The sequence below is a fragment of the Lissotriton helveticus genome, chromosome 3_1 (assembly GCF_964261635.1).
Source record: "Lissotriton helveticus chromosome 3_1, aLisHel1.1, whole genome shotgun sequence".
Taxonomy (NCBI): domain Eukaryota; kingdom Metazoa; phylum Chordata; class Amphibia; order Caudata; family Salamandridae; genus Lissotriton; species Lissotriton helveticus.
In genome coordinates, this window is record NC_136061.1 from 2,078,636,657 (window position 1) to 2,078,653,840 (window position 17,184).

Below are 17,184 nucleotides of genomic sequence, written 5' to 3' on the forward strand. Positions count from 1 at the left end.
ATTTCAGAAAAGTTCCAGATAGATAGTTTTTTTTGCATGGTCCCTCCAAGTTTGTGCTGAAGTGTATTGCTGATTTTTAAACTCTTCACACTAGAGAACTGTTATCAAGTACCCAGTGTATGTGCTGTGACCTGTAAAACATGTAGAAATTGGCTAATCACTGATTGACATACTTACCTTTCTTATATGGCCACAATATATGTGCAGAACATACACCGATGCCATAGAAAGTTAAAATATCACCTGCTCTTATTGTGCCATCTATTAGCGTGACAAAGGAAAACATGGTTTCGAGGCTACCGTTGTAGCTTGACTTTTGCAGTTTAAAACCTGCAGTGACCTGCCAAAATGACCCTTTTAAAGAGGTAAAATATCTCTTTTCAATTTTAGTAAGTCAAACCTATTGAAGAACTGTAGCATACAAGGTGGGGGGCATGGTATTTCCCATTCTATCCTAATCTGATGACTTCACGACGCAGGCATTCAGGGACATGCTTTTAAATAGATCTGCTCCTTCCTCACCAGAACAACCCAAACCGCCCACAAGCCCCCCAACTCCTCTGAAGCATGAGATCTAATCTGCGGAGTCCTTCAGGGCTCCTCGCTCAGCCTGATGGGCTTCAACATCTACATGACTTTCTCTGGCTGACGTCTCTCGACTCCACAACATAAATATTGTCACTTACATATCACACACAACTGATACTATGCCTTTTGGACACAACACCCAGCACCAGCAACAAGTTAACCACATGCATTACTGAAGTGGCACTTGGATAAAATCCAACTGTCTCAAACTGAACTCGCAGCTAAACATGCGAAAGGGTACCAGGCACACTGAAGCTGAAGCATTTGGAATCTGTGACCTGTGGGAAGGAACTTAGGAGGTTGGCTCCCCTTCTACTTGAAATCTAAGGATAGAAATGTTTCCAGTGATCATAAGGATGATTCCCTGGGTGGCTCCAAGAACATAAAAATGCTGAAGAGGACATTCTGATGAAGAATTCCAGCTGACCAGTGGCTACTGGATCTAGACTGGACTTTGCTGTTGCTCTCTGTCTGACACCCCGAATGTCTGTAAGTGTCCCCTTGTGGTCCTGGGGACAGTCTCTAAATGCTCCCCCTTTGGTCCTTGGGGCATTGGAATCCTGTGGCTGTTTGGCCACCAAAAGAAGCTTTTTTCCAAAAGCTTTTGCTCCAGAGCTTCAAAGGGACTGACTGTGAAAGTATCCGACTGACAGTCTGAATTTTGATAACTCCACGTGGAGAAGAGTTTTACCTCTGAAAAAAAAACAAAGTCCCTTTTCAGATTTGGACTTAAAATATTTTTCACCTTCCCTACTTCCATACCCTAGCAGGGCTTATCTACTTGTTGTACCCGACCAGGTCCTTCTCATTGCAGTCAGCCTCAACTTGCACCTAGGTCCTGGTGTACCTCAACCATTGGCTGCAATTGTCACTTTTTCCCTATTGGCGCTATTTTCTCTTAAATATTTAAACAATGCATATCTCTGGGACCTCCTATTGGATATTTGTCATTTTAATGTCACTTTGTTCATTAAACCTTACTCTATTTCTATATACTGAAGTACGATTTTTTATTGTGTCTTCAGCTTTTTCACTGTTTTGATACACTAATACTTTACATATTTTCTTTAAGTTAAGCCTGTCTGCTCTGTGCCACAGCATCAGGGGTTGAACTTATGTTTACATTTCTGAAACTTTTGAGTAAACCAAACAAGATAGTCACCTTAGTACTTGTGGTGGATACCAGTCTACCCCAATGAATAAACCACTTTTTCACAGATAGTAAGTAGTATATTGAAAATCAAATTTGTAAAATATGGAAACTGGAATAACAGTTCATCATAGATGTGCTGACTATTATCGTCCTGGGCACAGAGGCATCATGCCTGTAAGGTAATGTGTATGGTGGGAGACTATATGTGGTTTAAAAGTACAATACAATATTGTGCTTATCACTAGGACAACATGTCACCTGACTAGAGTAACATTAGATTAATTAATCCCTCCCTTATTACTAACACATGTAATTCTAGTTTATAAGTTAATATTCCACCTTCCTGGATTACTGCAACAATTGTGGCAATTTTTAAAAAGGGGGACCGGTTGTCCCCAAAGTGTTGCGTCCTATATCACTTATCGACTGTACTATTAAAATCATTGGAAGAGTTATTTATGACTGACTGGTCATATAGGCAGCTAATAAAGATATTCTCTCCCCTTTCCAGTTTGGTTTGCACCCAAAATTAGACACTAATGAACAGTGTCTAAACCTTGCATTGACAATTTCCACATATACTAAGGCTAGGTATGCCCCTATTTATCTAGCCTTTATGGATTTTTCCACTAACTTTGTTTCAGTGAACAGAACCAAACTTTGGCTAATGCTGCTGGATCAAGGAGTTGACCCCCGTTTGGTAAATATTTTGTACTCATTACATGTAGATCTTTCAGCCAGAGTCAGTTTAAATTCTCAGGGCAAGGTCTCCTGATTTTTCTTTGAAGAGTAGGGTGAGGCAGAGGTTTATATTGGCTCCTTTATTATTTATTTTATATATTAATGGTCTAACAGCCCATTTATCTTTCTCTCACTCAGATATTCCAAGAATAGCATTACTGTATGCTGATGACACTGTATTGGTAGCCCTCATCCCAAATGCATTGAGACATCAGGTGGACTGTTTTGCTTCTTTTATGCATAATCTGAATTCAAAAACTAACTATACAAAGTCGCACATTATGTCTTATGGTCCAGGTAAACTAAGGATAAATAAAATCAGTGTTAATGGACAAGAATTAACAAGCGTCAATAACTTTTGTTATCTAGGGTTAACTTTCGCTCCTCTGGGTCGTGGAATCCACATCTTGTTCAAGCTAGTCTTAAACTTTGTAGATCTTCTGGCACAGTTTAAAATCTTACCAGTCCTGATTTTAGGGGGACCATCCTTGCACCATTGTATATGGTGGCTTTTGTGTGGGGCCCTATAAGACTGGGTCTAGTTTTCCAACACCGGGGGAACCCCTGGTGCCGGGACAAGGGCCCACTCATGATTAGGTAAAGTGGAATTCCATACGGTAATTCCTCTCCGCCTAACTCATAATTAGGGCCCAAATGAGGCTGATTGGATGTATGATATATTGGGATTAGAAATTCATATCACTAACATATCCACCACTCAAATTACTTTCATATTTCACCACTAATCCTTCTGGAGTAGCATGCTGCTCGATAATAAATCGCTTCAACACGCCCAGGGCCGGACTGGGAACCACAAGAGGCCCTGTCAAATTGCTCGGCTGCCCCTTCCCCCCTCTCCCCCCCCACTGGGGGGGGGGGGGGGTGTTGGAGGTGCCGCCAAACTCTTTGCCTGGGCCGGTTTTCGGCAATTTTGGTACAGGGCCGATTTTGCAGCTATGCTGCAAAAAAAGCCCTGTAACAACAACGGCCCCCAGGGGCCCCTAACCGGTCCCCCACCCGTGCGGCGCACCGGGGGATTGCCCTGTGCCCGCTATGTCCAGTCCGGGCCTGAACACGCCATCAGGGGTAGCAAGCTATGTATCAATGCAAACCTTTTCCCCTCTTCTATCCTTCCACTATCCTTCTGAATCCAAATAACTGACTAACATATCCACCACTCAAATTACTTTCATATTTCACTAAACGAATTTACCACCAATCATTTATGGGTTAAGGAGTAGCATGCTACTCGTCGCAAAGTCACTTCGATGCCTCATCAGGGGTAGTAAGCACTATACAAATGCAATTACAATACAATACAATCGGGGGTGACGTGGACTAGGCCTCTACTACTATAGACACATTTGAATGTTCGTGTGCAGACTCCTGATTGGAACTATTGCTTCAGTTTGTTCTCTGAATATTCCATTTTATGATTTAATAAACTGGGCTAAGCAAAAGACTCGCGGGATGCTTCATTAAGCACAATTGAGTCTCTCCAGGGAACACGGAGGAAGAACCATTGCGCTTGCTCTGAACTATTATTAGACATGACCTCACGCTCCTGACACCATGTTTTGTTTTTGTGCCCAACAAGCGCTAATCCCGCGGCTAGCTATTAATAATCAGCGATGGCATCATAAAACCCGCGCGCGCTGCGCCTAATAGCTGGCACCTCCTGCAGATACCTTTCTAACTTTGTCCGTGGCCGCGTCACTCTGCACGTGACGCCCGAGCACAAAGGGCGTCCAACTTTTCTTTAGATGTCATTCAGGTGCATTAAAGTGAAATATTCACCGCATGTGGCACGCGGCCTCCTGGCTGCTGTGAGGCTGGCATGCCTTCGGCGCATGCTGGATAGCAGGCTGGAGGCGTTTGCGTTGGAACCTTGGCATTCATCAGGATTATTTATGTTGCACTTAAACGGAGAATGAATCATGCAGCCATTTAAAAGACTAATGCACAAAACACGTCAGAACTGTTTATGTTGTTGGTTCTTTCCTCCCTTCTAGAGTCGATATACAGCCAAAGTGTTACCGTGGAGGGGAGAGAAGTCTTGTTTAACATCTGGGATTTTCCGTATTCACAGGTAAATAAATTCACAGCAATCTCGAGCCTGGCAGTGTGGAGAACAGCCTCACCCTTCCAGCCTGCCAGTGCCTGCCTGCTCTTCAGGCTCAGACACTGCATGGCCCCTCTCTCTTTATCCCATACTAGACTTTTCTGAATTATATTGCATGTATTGTTTCTGTGCCGTGCGTTCTCCACTCTTTCTGTGAAACACATGTTCTAGTGTTACTCCCGAGCCTCCACTTCATGCTCTGACCTCTATCTCCACGACACTGAATAATGCTTTCCTCTTGCAGTGTTTGTGCCTTTTTGGAAACGAACTGTATCATATCCCTGCCCCCTTGCCCCCGTTTGACACATATACAGATTCTTGAGTTATACAGTCATATGACTTGCTTACACTTTGCTTCGTCCTGGTAGGCTGTCTCTGCTCTGTCTCCTTCACCTCTCTAGTCTTCTGAAGGGTGGACTCCAGAAGTGGAAACATTGCTCCAGTCCAGAAGAAGCTTTGCTCATGGCTGCGTTGAGCCTAAGCTGTCACCTCCAAGTATCTCTTCCAGCAATTCATAATCGTCCCTTTGGGTTTAGAGATGCTTGTATGACACATAAAGAGCCAGCCCTCCCCTAATAGCTCCTCCATTTAATTTTACTTACGCCTGCATTCGCATACACCAGTCCATGAAGCGATGGATACCTACCACCCGTCTATCCCCTGCTTTTCCTCAGAGTCAACACTGTTTAGTTGAAATCGTGACCTATCACCAAAGCAGTTCTCAACTCAGTTTAATTACCTGGTCTACCCCTCAAGGCTGCTTAACTGGTTTACAGCTACACCAGTATTTTAGTGTGAATCCTCTGAAAACATTAGAGCTCTGGAAGAAGTCTACGTTTACCTACCAAGCCCCCACCAAATGCATTCTCAGCCACAATTTTGAGAAGGCTGTTTTACTACTGTATCTGAGAAAAAGTGCATATAATCCGCAACAGTAGCATAATAACTGATTTCCTTTCCAAATTATGGATGTGTACTCTGTGGGTGCGGTGTGATTACCTTATAGCCACTGGACAAAAGCAAAATCACATATCCTTTTTAAGTTTTCCTTTTCAAACCAAGTCATGCCCTGTGCTTACGTGCACAGTGTTCACACCCCCCGGATGACGCTTTAGAGTGCTGCAAGGTAACAGAACATGGAAGGAAGGATGGGTGGGGGTGAGGGGTACAAAAGGATTGAAGGACGACATGTATCATTAACCGATGACAAACCTTCACTCTAAACCATAATCTACGCACTTGAATAATAGGTATATAACTCAGTGGCATTCATTGCATCTTCCTAAGAGAAGTAAAAGGCTTTGTTGGGGCTTTGCTTGGACTAGAAGCTGTGAGCTATCTTGCCTGTTGAAAGTGTTGAAGAAAGGTTACAGATAAATTGGGGGCTAATTCCATCTCTTCATCTGGTATGCCTCGATTGACTTTGATTGGCCAAGTCCTCCTTGTGACGTTGGAGTGAGGTGTGTCCAAGCAAGAGAGTAGCTAGAAAATTAAAATATCCCCTCTCCCCCCCACTTTCAACCATAGCTCTCTTGTCTCTTCCATCCAAGCATCTATCCATTCATCCTTTCATCTTTCCATCTACCCACTGATATCCACCATTTCACCTTTACATTCTGTCATCCATTCTTTCATCCATGATACAGTCTGTCACCATTCTGTCTATCCACCCGTCTGCCCATCTATATCAAAACCTATCCATCTCTAAACCTATCCATCCATCTGTAGCCCTATCCTTTCAGTCAGCCATCCCTCCATCCACTCTTTCAGTCATCCATCCACCTACCCACACGTTCCCTCATCCATACACCCATCCCTAAGCTTATCCACCCACCCTTTCACTCCATCTTTCATTCATCCATTCATCCTCTGTTTCACTTATTAATCCATCCTCCCTTTCACTCATCCATCCATTCACCGATCCATTTACCCTTTCACTTATCCACCGATCCTCTAACTCATCCATCCATCCATCCATCCACACTTTCACCCGTTCATCCACTCACCCTTTCACTCATCCATTCATCAATCCATCACCCTTTTCAATAATCCACCATTCTTTCACTCATCCACCCTTAAACTCATCCTTTCACTCATTCATCCATCTATTCATCCACCCTTTTACTCACCCATCCATTCACTCACTCACTCACTCACACACTCACTCATTCACTCACTCACTCACCCTTTAACTTAACTTATAAGCCTTTGTCTGGCAAGCTGCACACAGAAGAAGCCCATAAGGAATTCCACCCCCACCACCAGCTGCAGCTGCTATAGCGAGGGTTCACGATGCCCCTGGGTGTGTCCCTGTCTCGCTGAAAACAAAAATGAGAGTCCTGAGTAGGTCAACAGTCTCAGTCTGGCAGCTTTCTAGTGTAATACTGGCAGAATCTGCTGACCACAGTCATCAGTCAACTTCTCCTCATGCAAGACAGAAACTTGCAACGTTTACTGGTGTTGCCAACATGACTGGTGTCTGAAGGGCCCTTTAATAGTCAGTAACTGCTGTGTCCTTTTAGCTCTGAGAAGTGGAATGCTTGCCCGGTAGAAGTTGCGGCTTACTTCCCGCTCTTAGTAAAGGTACAGAAGTGGAGGACATTCTCTGACAGAGATATGCACACATCCTGCTCCCCACCTAGCAGTTATACAATGCACAGCATTATAACCAGCCCATTTCCATCTTTTCCCTCAATCGAGGGAATTGTAAGTGCACTACTCACCCATGAGAGTCACAATGCACTTGGGGGTTGGGGGGGGGGATGAGAGAGGTAGCAGCTCCGTTTAGTCGAAGAGACAGGTCTTGAGTGTCTTCTTAAAGATGCTCAGGGAGGGGGCGCGTCTGATGTCAATCGGGAGCTCGTTCCAAGTTTTTACCGCAACTTAGGAGAAGGCTCTTCCACCTGTTCTGGCTCTGCAGATGCGAGGGGCTTCAGAGATGGCGGTGGATCAGAGGTTTCTTTTGGGTAGGTGGAAGGAGATTCTTTCGTTGAGGTATTGGGGTCCGGTGTTGTGGAGACATTTGTAGGCATGGGTGAGTATCTTGAAGGTTACTCTCTTTTCTACAGGGAGCCAGTGAAGGTTACGCAGGTGTTGGGCGATGTGTTTGTGTCGAGGGATGCCGAGTGCGAGTCTGGCTGCGGTGTTCTGTATGGTCTGGAGCTTGCGGAGCAGAGACTTGTTCCCGGCATAAAGGGAGTTGCCATAGTCCAGTCTGCTGGTTATGAGTGCATGGGTGACGGTCTTTCTAGATTTGGGGGAGATCCATTTGAAGGTCTTTTGGAGGATGCGTAGTGTGTTGAATCAGCTGGAGGCGACAGCGTTGACCAGATGGGTCATGGAGAGGGAGGAGTCGAGAATGATGGTGAGGTTCCGGGTGTGGTCGATTTGGGGTGGGAGGGCTGCAGAGGGCAGTGTGCCACCAGGTGTTGTCCCATGCAGAGGGGGAGGGTCAGAGGATGAGAATATCTATCTTCTCCGAGTTGAGCTTCAGGCAGCTGCTGGTCATCCAGGATGCAACGCCCTTAATTTCTTCCTGGAAGTTGAGTCTGGTGGTGGTGGTGTCCTTGGTGAGGGAGAGGATGATCTGGGTGTCATCGGCGTAGGATACTATGCTGAGTCTGTGCGGTCTGACAATGGCAGTAAGGGGGGCCATGTAGATAATGAAGAGCGTGGGGCTCAGCGATGATCCTTGGGGTACTCCGCAGTTGATTTCCGTGGGTTCGGATAGGAAGGGAGGTAGTCTGATTCTTTGCGTTCTTCCGGTGAGGAATGAACAGATCCAGTCGAGGGCTGTTCCTTGTATGCCGGCGTTGTGGAGTCTGGCGGTGAGTGTGCAGTGGGAGACAGTGTTGAATGCTGCCAAGAGGTCAAACTCGATCAGGGCCTCGGTTTGTACTTGGTTGAGGAGAGTGCGGAAGTTGTCTGTGGCGGCGAGTATGGCGGTCTCGGTACTGTGGTTGCTGCGGAATCTGGATTGGGAGTGGTCTAGGATGGAGTTTTCTTCGGTGAATTTGGTTAGTTGTGCGTTGACAGTCTTCTCTGTTACTTTGGCCGCGAGTGGGAGGAGGGAGATGGGCCGATAGTTCTCGAGGTCCGTGGGGGTCATCTGAGGGCTTCTTTAGCAGAGGTCTGACTTCTGCGCGTTTCCAGTCGTCGGGAAAGATGCCGGTCTTGAAGGTGGCATTGATGGTGCATCGTAGCTCTAGAACGATGGCGGTGACGGCTCCCTCCCTGACGTTAGAGCATTTGTTGGGTGATCGGAATCTCAGGATGACAATTAGGAGGGCTGTAGTCCTGAGCATTAGAGGTGGAGGTGGGTGGCCGGTTCAGTTCTCAATATATACTTTAGAGGTATATCAAAATATAGGCTTTTGGCTCTGCAGTGTAAACCTGGAGTCTCTACCTTTAACACATATAGGGGTAGTTAGAGATTCTAATTTACTTCGTGGTCTTTGGAGCATGTGTAGGTAGCTATGTGTGTGTGCATTTTGGGCAGTGCTTAATTTGAGTTGGTGGGGTCCAACAGCACTCTTTTTTCTGGATCAGGACTTGTTTGTCATCATAAGCCTTTTACACAGAACAAGACAGAGAAAGGCAGCAAAGTGGTAAAGAAAGAGGAAGCGAAAGATGGAAAAACAGTGACAAAAGTAGTAAATAGAGATGAAAAGGAACCTGCAGGAGTGGGATAAAACAGTAGGGAAAAGTATGGTGGTTGGAGAAAAAGGCGTGAGGTAAAATCAAGACTATGCAGCCTTGGTATAAGGCACACCAACATTCGGCAGCACCACCTGGGGGCTTCTGAGGAAAACTTTGTGCCCCACCACTTATTTTTTTACAAGTTAAGCACTCTTGGGGGGTGAAGAATGGTCTTTTGTTGGCCATTAAAAAGTCTTTTAAGCAGGTTTGTTAATTGCATGTGGGAGGGAGTCTGTTGGTGCGGATTTGTAGAGCATGTGAGGTATTAAGGACATGCACCATGTCTTAACATTTGACTCCAGCAGGATTCGTTCCATTGTGTTTTGGTGTAAACTATGTCTTCTCTTTTCTAGTTGTCTACCCGCAGCTCATTTGTGGCTTTTAATTGCTGGTTTCTGTTTTCAAAACCGAGCTACATCTTCTCTATAAATCTTTGTATTCTTCTCTATATCTGACCATACTTCCCTGGCATTTTCTGAATTTATGTTCATTATTAAGAAGATTCGCCTTCCTATTTCCCAGGCCTTGCAATATTCTCTGCCGTTTCCTTGTACATTGCATGCACGTCACACGTTTGTGGCTCAGGGCAGGTACTGAAGAAAGGTAGTCACTTCTCTGCCATGTGTCTGGGCCTGGCTGCACCACACTCTTCACAGGCATGAAATAATACCAACACTTACAGAGTGAAGTGAATCTGCTCAGCCCTGGCGTGGACCACTCCTCAGAGTCGTGCAGGGTCTCACGGCCACTTGGTGAGCCCTGAAGGAAAGAAGGAATGGAAGCCTGCATAGGACTTTAGGCTCCACCTCATGCTTTTATTTCACAATGATCTGATAAATATACCACGATGTGCCAATGCGCTGAAATTACATGCAATTTAAGAAATTCAAAAGCAAAGTTAGAAATAAGCTGATGCAAAAATCGCTAAAAGAGTGGGGAATAACCCCTGTTTGGCTTTTGCCCTTACCGATGCTTTCTCACTACATTCATTGATTTGCAGATTTTATTTTGCAATAGGATGGGCATTAGTTCGGTTGTAAAGGCCCAGACATGTTTTTCTTGGACATGCCAAAGTCCACTTTTTGCCGGTATGTCTATTTGTCTTCTGCATTTAAGGATTGAGAGGACTTATGTCAATATTGTAAAAAATGCCCCTTTGCTCATTTTTGGTACTGTACTTGCACAGGGGTACATGAGAGCATCTTGGTGGTGGCTCTGATGTTACAGCTAAGTGAAGACATTGGCAGTCCTTTCTGATCTTCACTTCCTTATCTGGTAGACATATTATCCAATGCACTGGGCAGTCTCTGTAAAATTCATTCTCTTAAACAGCATCCCTTATCTGCAGCGATCATGTTCAGCTAAAATCCACGTATTGCATAACCATGCTCTGAGGTGCATGCATTCCAAATATAACGTGAGAATCTGTGCATGCACCACCAGGAGATTCTAGACCTATTTCCATGTTTCTCATTGGGGAGTGTACTTTCTTTTATCTAGTGCTATCTTTAGTTTGCATATGTTTAGGCGTGTTTAATGATCTTCCTCCTCTCCTTGTTTACCAGGAACAAACTGATGAGAGCTGTGCAGAAGAGGAAAAGAGGATGCAATGGGCTGATGGCTTTGTTGTGGTCTACAGCATCTGTGACCGTGCCAGTTTCAACATGATTCGCCACAAGGTGCAGCATATCAAGGCCACCAAGGAGTATCTGGGGCTGGAGAAACTTCCAATTGTCATTGTGGGCAACAAGCGGGACTTGCACCACCGGCGCACTGTCTCCAGCGAGGAGGGCCGGCTCTTGGCGCTCTCTATGGATTGCGAGTTCTACGAAGTGTCGGCCGCTGAAGCATATCACGGCACCCTCTTGGTTTTCCATGGACTTGTGGATAAGATCAAAGAGTCCAAGATGGTCTCAAAGAAGGGAACAGGCATACGTGGAATTGTGAAGAGCATGTCAGCTGTTTTCGCTAGGAGGAGGACAGACTCACTCTGAAATCTTTGGTCTTGTTCACGGTCATTTTTATATTGTACCCATTTCCCTCATGTGGGATTACCGATTGGGATCCGGGTGTGATGGAGCTATGTTTAAACTGGCTCTTCTTCAAGACAGTTCTCTGGACGTAACTTTAGGGCATCGGTCCTACTGGTTATTGTAGTGGAGCTTTGTCCTATCAAGAAGGGGTGAGGGCCTAATTTAATCTCAATGTCCACTTTTTATTTAGAGCTAAATATAATTTTTGTTTCCCGTTTCTAAGCGAGGCCCGTTTGGCAGAGAAGGGAACAAGAACCAAAGAGGTGAAGTAGTTTTGCTCAGGGCTACACTGTGTGGGTAGGTTTGGAAACACTCAGGCAAACTCGGGACCTTTAGTTTGCACAGTCCACAACTTTGCCACTGGCCCACTTTCCTTCCAAAGTCCTAGTCCCACCATTTAATGCCACAAGAGGGCGCTATTGTTCTTCAGTCACTGTGCCTTTGTACAATATTCTGCTGTCCTTGATACAGCTTTGTCCAGTCTGTCTGAAGTCTATAGGGCTTTAACACATAATGATTTTGCAATGTTCCTACTGCCAGATTCACAAAGTTCTGCTGCTGTATATGCTACTCTGGTTTTTGAAGAGGTTTGCGTTAGTGCTATATGTCTCCCAATAAGATGAAGAGGAAGTTGGAACTGAAGAGATGCAAACCTAGGTTACGAGAGCCACACTGGCACGCTTCAAAATCTCCATGAAACAGTAGAACAATCAGTTGTTCCTTAAGCTTTGATTAAGACAGCTACTTCGCCAAGTTCCACAAACTCTGTGAAACAGTAGAGCCATCAGCTGTTCCTAAATGTAAGATGAGCATTAATTGCCATCATTTCCACTGGACATGAGTTACAGAGGTCGGTCCCCAGCATTGACAAACTCTGTCTACTGACATCCTTTTCTTAAAGGCGACTTAAAAGCGGACGCATGTATTGATCGGGCCAGTGAAATGCCCGGTGTGTGTCCTCCGAGCTTCCTCTCCGGTTCTGGATGTCTTTGTGGACTGTCGCAGACTCATAATGCACATCCTCACATGAGACAACATTCACAAATTGCTGTGGGTCTGTTGTGTGCTTTTGACATACCTTCTTTTAGCTGCATTGATTCAAATGAAATGTTCGTTTCTAATCCGCATCCTTTTTCACAACGCACATAGGGGCATATTATCAAGACTGGAGATAACATTTTCGCCGCTTTCTCGGCGGAAAACTGCCGATAAAGCGGCGATAATGGGCTTGATAATATGCTCTGTGGAATTCCAATCGAAGTCCATGTTAGATGTGAAGACATCCAGTCTTGATAATATGCCCCAAGGTTTGGAGTCAAACAGGAAGTAAGATATTTTGGTAAAACTGCCACTGCATGCTGTGCCAAACCCTTGGGCGAAGGGGAGGTTCATGTTTAATGCCTTTCTGAAAAGAAATCATGAAATAAGCAATAGTGCAATGTTAATGAAGACCATTCACTTAGCAAATGATATATCCTTCACAGCTACACTGTACGTGATTCCTGAGTCATTAGCTAATATCAGTTTAGGCAGCTTTTATGCAGCTTAACCACCATTTAGTTAATCCACAACATGACCTAAACAGAGCAGTTTGCGGAGTACCAACCATCTGAACGGTGCAATCTGTTTTAGATGGTGTTTGAAACAGTGCATGTGCGTGCCAAGGGCAGAGTAGTCTTCCTTTGATGGAGATATCTCCAGATTCTATGAACTTTTCAGTGGCTTCTTTGGGCTGCCGCCTGGTGGAAACGGCTCACTTGGTACAACAACATTAAGCGTGCTTTTGCTAAATTCACTAATGTCATCACCTGATGCACGCTTACATTCTGAGTACACCACTCTTTATGAGTACTTCTATAAGTGCTCCAAAGTGCACCAGTTTAAAAGGTTGATGCAGTGTTCCTAAAGCCAGAAAACCCATTGGATAATCTAATGCCACGCTTAAATCTGATCGGCTGCTACAGCCACAAATCGTGCTTACATCTACCTTATAATCTCTAGGCCGGGGTTGCAAATTTTGTGCCGCTCGCGGAATTTGTGATATTTTGACATTTTGGCGTTCCGCTGAGAGTGCGGAAATGTCAAAACTTTCGCAATCTGCTGCGAAACGGAAGTATTTTTTTGTTTGCGCTTTATAGATGCGTGCTCGCGTGTGCAGTATCGATTTACCGGGTCTCTGCGTATGCGCCACGAGATGTTGAAATGTTGGTAGCCGGTTGCGCTATCCCGCGCGAGTTTGCAATCGCGAACACGTCATTCGACCTGGAACAGGAAATAAGCATCACGAGCAAGATGGCCGCGCCCATTAGCGACCGCAGGGGCAAGTTGGAGATACATTTTCCCTCGAGCACACAAAAACACATCGCGAAGGGGTGGGAAAAGCAATCTCCGCTTCTTCGCAAAAGTTCTGCGTGCTTGCGGAGATTTTGAGCAATTTCGCGATAATTTGCGAAAGTCAATTTTGCAAATTCCGCCCACCCCATATAATCTCAGCATATTTTCCGGGTGTAAACTCAATATATTTAGAGTGCAAAGGACAATATTCTTCTCCTCTAATAATTTAATTTCGTATGGACTCTTTCAGCACTTTTCTTCTAAGAGGCAATCATGTAGGGTGGTGTAAAACAGCCTCTGGCGTTGCCACAGCTTGGCTCCACACAAAGAGGCGACCCCTCCTCCTCTTCTACAACGCAACTTTCTCCTACTTCTGTATGTTAATTTTCAGAAGAAAATGTGGCTTGTTAGTAAGTGCCAAGTACAGTTTCAGTTGTGTGTGATTGTTACAAAGTAAGCAACTTGTGGACTTTGTTCTAAAGTTTGTGTAGGGTTACACACAGAAAGAGAATTCTATTGAAACTGCTTCTCTGAAGCTTCTATCGTGTCTTAAAGTCAATTTATATTTTTGTAATATTTGAAGCATGTAAATAGATCAATTTCCATGTACATATATGTGTCTATATTCATAAAGTATACTCGTTTTTAGAGCTATGATCTATAAAAAGAAATGTTTTGATTTTAAAGAGAATTCGGCTTTCATTTCTCTTGTTCATTTTAAAGCTTGTAGCCTCATAGGTCCTCTTTTGCCCTACACTTTAGTTGTGGGGTTGCTACATGCAGTGTTATACCTTGTCTATCATAGGCAAAGATTTCCTAAGAATACTTAATTTCCATATGGAAAACTCGTCTGCATTTCAATTCTCTCTCTTTAAGGCAATTTGATGGGGGTCGGGAAGCCATAGAGGTGAAGAGCATGGAAGGGTAATCACTCATGGAGCCAATAGGCTTTCCTTCTAGATCTTTATCCCTGAGGGAGACTTATGACTATGGGCATGGAAGCACCTTCTTTTAACTCACCAAAGACAACAATAAGCATCATGCAGGCATCTGTTTGTTCTGTGCACCAAAAGGTTATACTCCTATTTTACATCCCCACGTGCATGCATTGTCTATGACAGGTTGGCAGGGTGCATGAAGGTGACAAGGAACAGGTGGTGAGGAAGAAATAAAGATTACCAATAAGTAATTTGGGGATTCCGAACACCAGTCATTGCTCTATCTATGTACTAAGCAAGTGACTCCATCATACAAGGCAGAAAGAATGGGCCATACACTAACGTACCAAATGAAAATCCTCTACAAACCAGAGAACTGCAAAGGGAAATGCTCAAACTAGAGAAAGAGCCCCTCCGCTGCGGAGTAGTAAGCTAGAAGAGCTCCACATACCATTCAAGGACAACATTTAGAAGATACAAACATTTACAAATATGCAAGGCTAGACTGGACCAAGAAGGATTGACTCAAAATCAGTGCCTCGCCTCAGACAGCCTAGACAACGCAAATACATTCACCGCATTGTGCAGCATCAACAGAACCACTGACCCAGAACAACCTATACACCCTATGAGAATCTGCAGTCAGCAGGCATGAACCTCACCCTTGGTATAGAGGAACGTCTTTGAACACAAGCCTCTGCAATGCAAGAGTGCACTGGAGAATAGGTACTCTGGCCCTATAAAGCAGAGGCCCAATCCTAGGGACACCGCACCAACCATAGATGCTGACAAGACCACAATGATAGGGCAGAGAACCAAATCAACCAAAACATCCAGCACACTAGAACAAAAACAAGGTTCGGAGATACAAACGCAATCAAGGATAGTTTCCAATAGCATACCTGCATGGTCCCGGCAAAACCAAAATGGCGCCTTGCAGATTAAGCTTTCATGACCAGGAAACCTCTGAATAAAGGGAAACTGGGAACCAGGTGACAAATAATTATGCATCGAGTTCCACAGGTATGGAAAAAAACAGAAAGGTTTGCTGCAGTCCGACTAAGCTGTGTGTGCCTGGCTTACCTTGAGAAAAACAATAGGAAGGTCATGGCAATAGGCGATCTATAGGGCATCGCATCCCAGAGCCCCAAACCTCTCCAAGAGAGCCCCAAACCTCTTCAAGAGAGCCCCAAAACGTAGGGGAAGGTGCAGACATTCTGAATAGCACCAAGGACCATACCTACCTCCTAGATGCAACCCAGGTCCTGAGCATGGTAAGAGGTCCGCAGAAGGAAAACAGATTTAAAAATATGCAGCATGTGGTTGTTTATATCACATTCGTGTGCACACTTCAGCCATCTACTGTTGGGCCAGGACATTGCATGTTGTTTTGAGGTGACTTGTGATACCTCCCTCAAAACCCACAGTGTACCAGAACACAGACTCCACCTGAGATTGTTTTTTTCTGCCATCGGGGTTGGATATTTGTTTGAGTGCACCGGTATTTGTGCACTAGAGAATCCTAAAAGGTTGACACAGAGATACTGGAACACTGACTTTCCACATGTGATGACATTTTGTTACTGCTGAACGCTTGCGAGCCAAATCGTACGTAGACGCCTGGGGCCACATTGCGTGAGAATGAGCCTTCAGTGGGGAGGATATAGTGAATACACCCTTTAAATTCTACCCTGAGTGTAAAAATAAGTTCCTATGATTAGACCTGCATTGTGTTTGTAACACTTGCCTCCTGAGGGACAATGATGTTCCCAAAGCCATGAGAAGTCTAAAATATTCCTCGGAGCCAAAGACACCTCGAGCTCCAAGGGTCAAGTTTGACATCAGGACATCAAGCCTCAGCAGGAGAGCCCATTGAGCCATTTCAGAACCAGGATCGACTCTGAGATCAACTTCAAAATCAACCTCTAGCTCAACTCCGAGCAACCCCCGACGAAGACAATTGCGACCAGCCTGACAAACGGCAGAGGAAGTTTCACATTAACCCAGTCTCTGGCCATGTCCTTGCATGGCCTCATTCTCTTTGTGGCCAATCAAACCCCAAAAAACACCATTTAACCTTTGAGAATTCAATTTCTTTACAGCATAGGGCTTACCCTTACTAAAAAAGAGTAAAGGGAACCCTGTGCATATTAGACAAATTCATACTATGATCCATTGCCCATGGATGAAGAGGACGATCCCTGGCACGATTAAAATGCAGACACTCCATACAATATCTGGATTCTGCCCTGAAGTGCAGCGAGATCTCATGGGCTTGCCTTTCATTGGTAAACATCTCTTTGGACCACAGGTCTACTCTAGCCAAGAGAAAATTAACAAGCATGGCAAAGCCAATAGGTCTCGCCTATGCAAGATATATTGGCTTTGCCAATGTGTTTTAGTCATGCTATACACCAGCATGGCTGCCAGTTAGTGGCGTAGACAAGAGTGACCAGGAAGACAGTCACCCAGGCCCTCGTCACCAACCGACTGGACTACGGAAACCCCCTGCTCCACCAGCCTCGCCCTCGCCACTGTCCCTTGGATTCGCAGAACCACCACCAGAGGAAGATCGTT

The 17,184-nt window shown here is 44.9% G+C and overlaps 1 protein-coding gene across 2 annotated transcripts in view; it reads left to right on the forward strand.

The window, feature by feature from the left end:
* Positions 1–14,355, forward strand: part of LOC144824110 (ras-related and estrogen-regulated growth inhibitor-like protein) — a 34,567-nt gene extending 20,212 nt beyond the window's left edge. For both annotated transcript variants that reach the window (XM_078683210.1, XM_078683209.1), the window contains 2 exons: positions 4,495–4,571; positions 10,868–14,355. In XM_078683210.1, coding sequence (XP_078539336.1) covers positions 4,495–4,571; positions 10,868–11,296 — 506 coding nt within the window. In that variant the 3' untranslated portion in view covers positions 11,297–14,355. The remainder of the gene's footprint in view (positions 1–4,494; positions 4,572–10,867) is intronic.
* Positions 14,356–17,184: the final 2,829 nt, after the last annotated feature.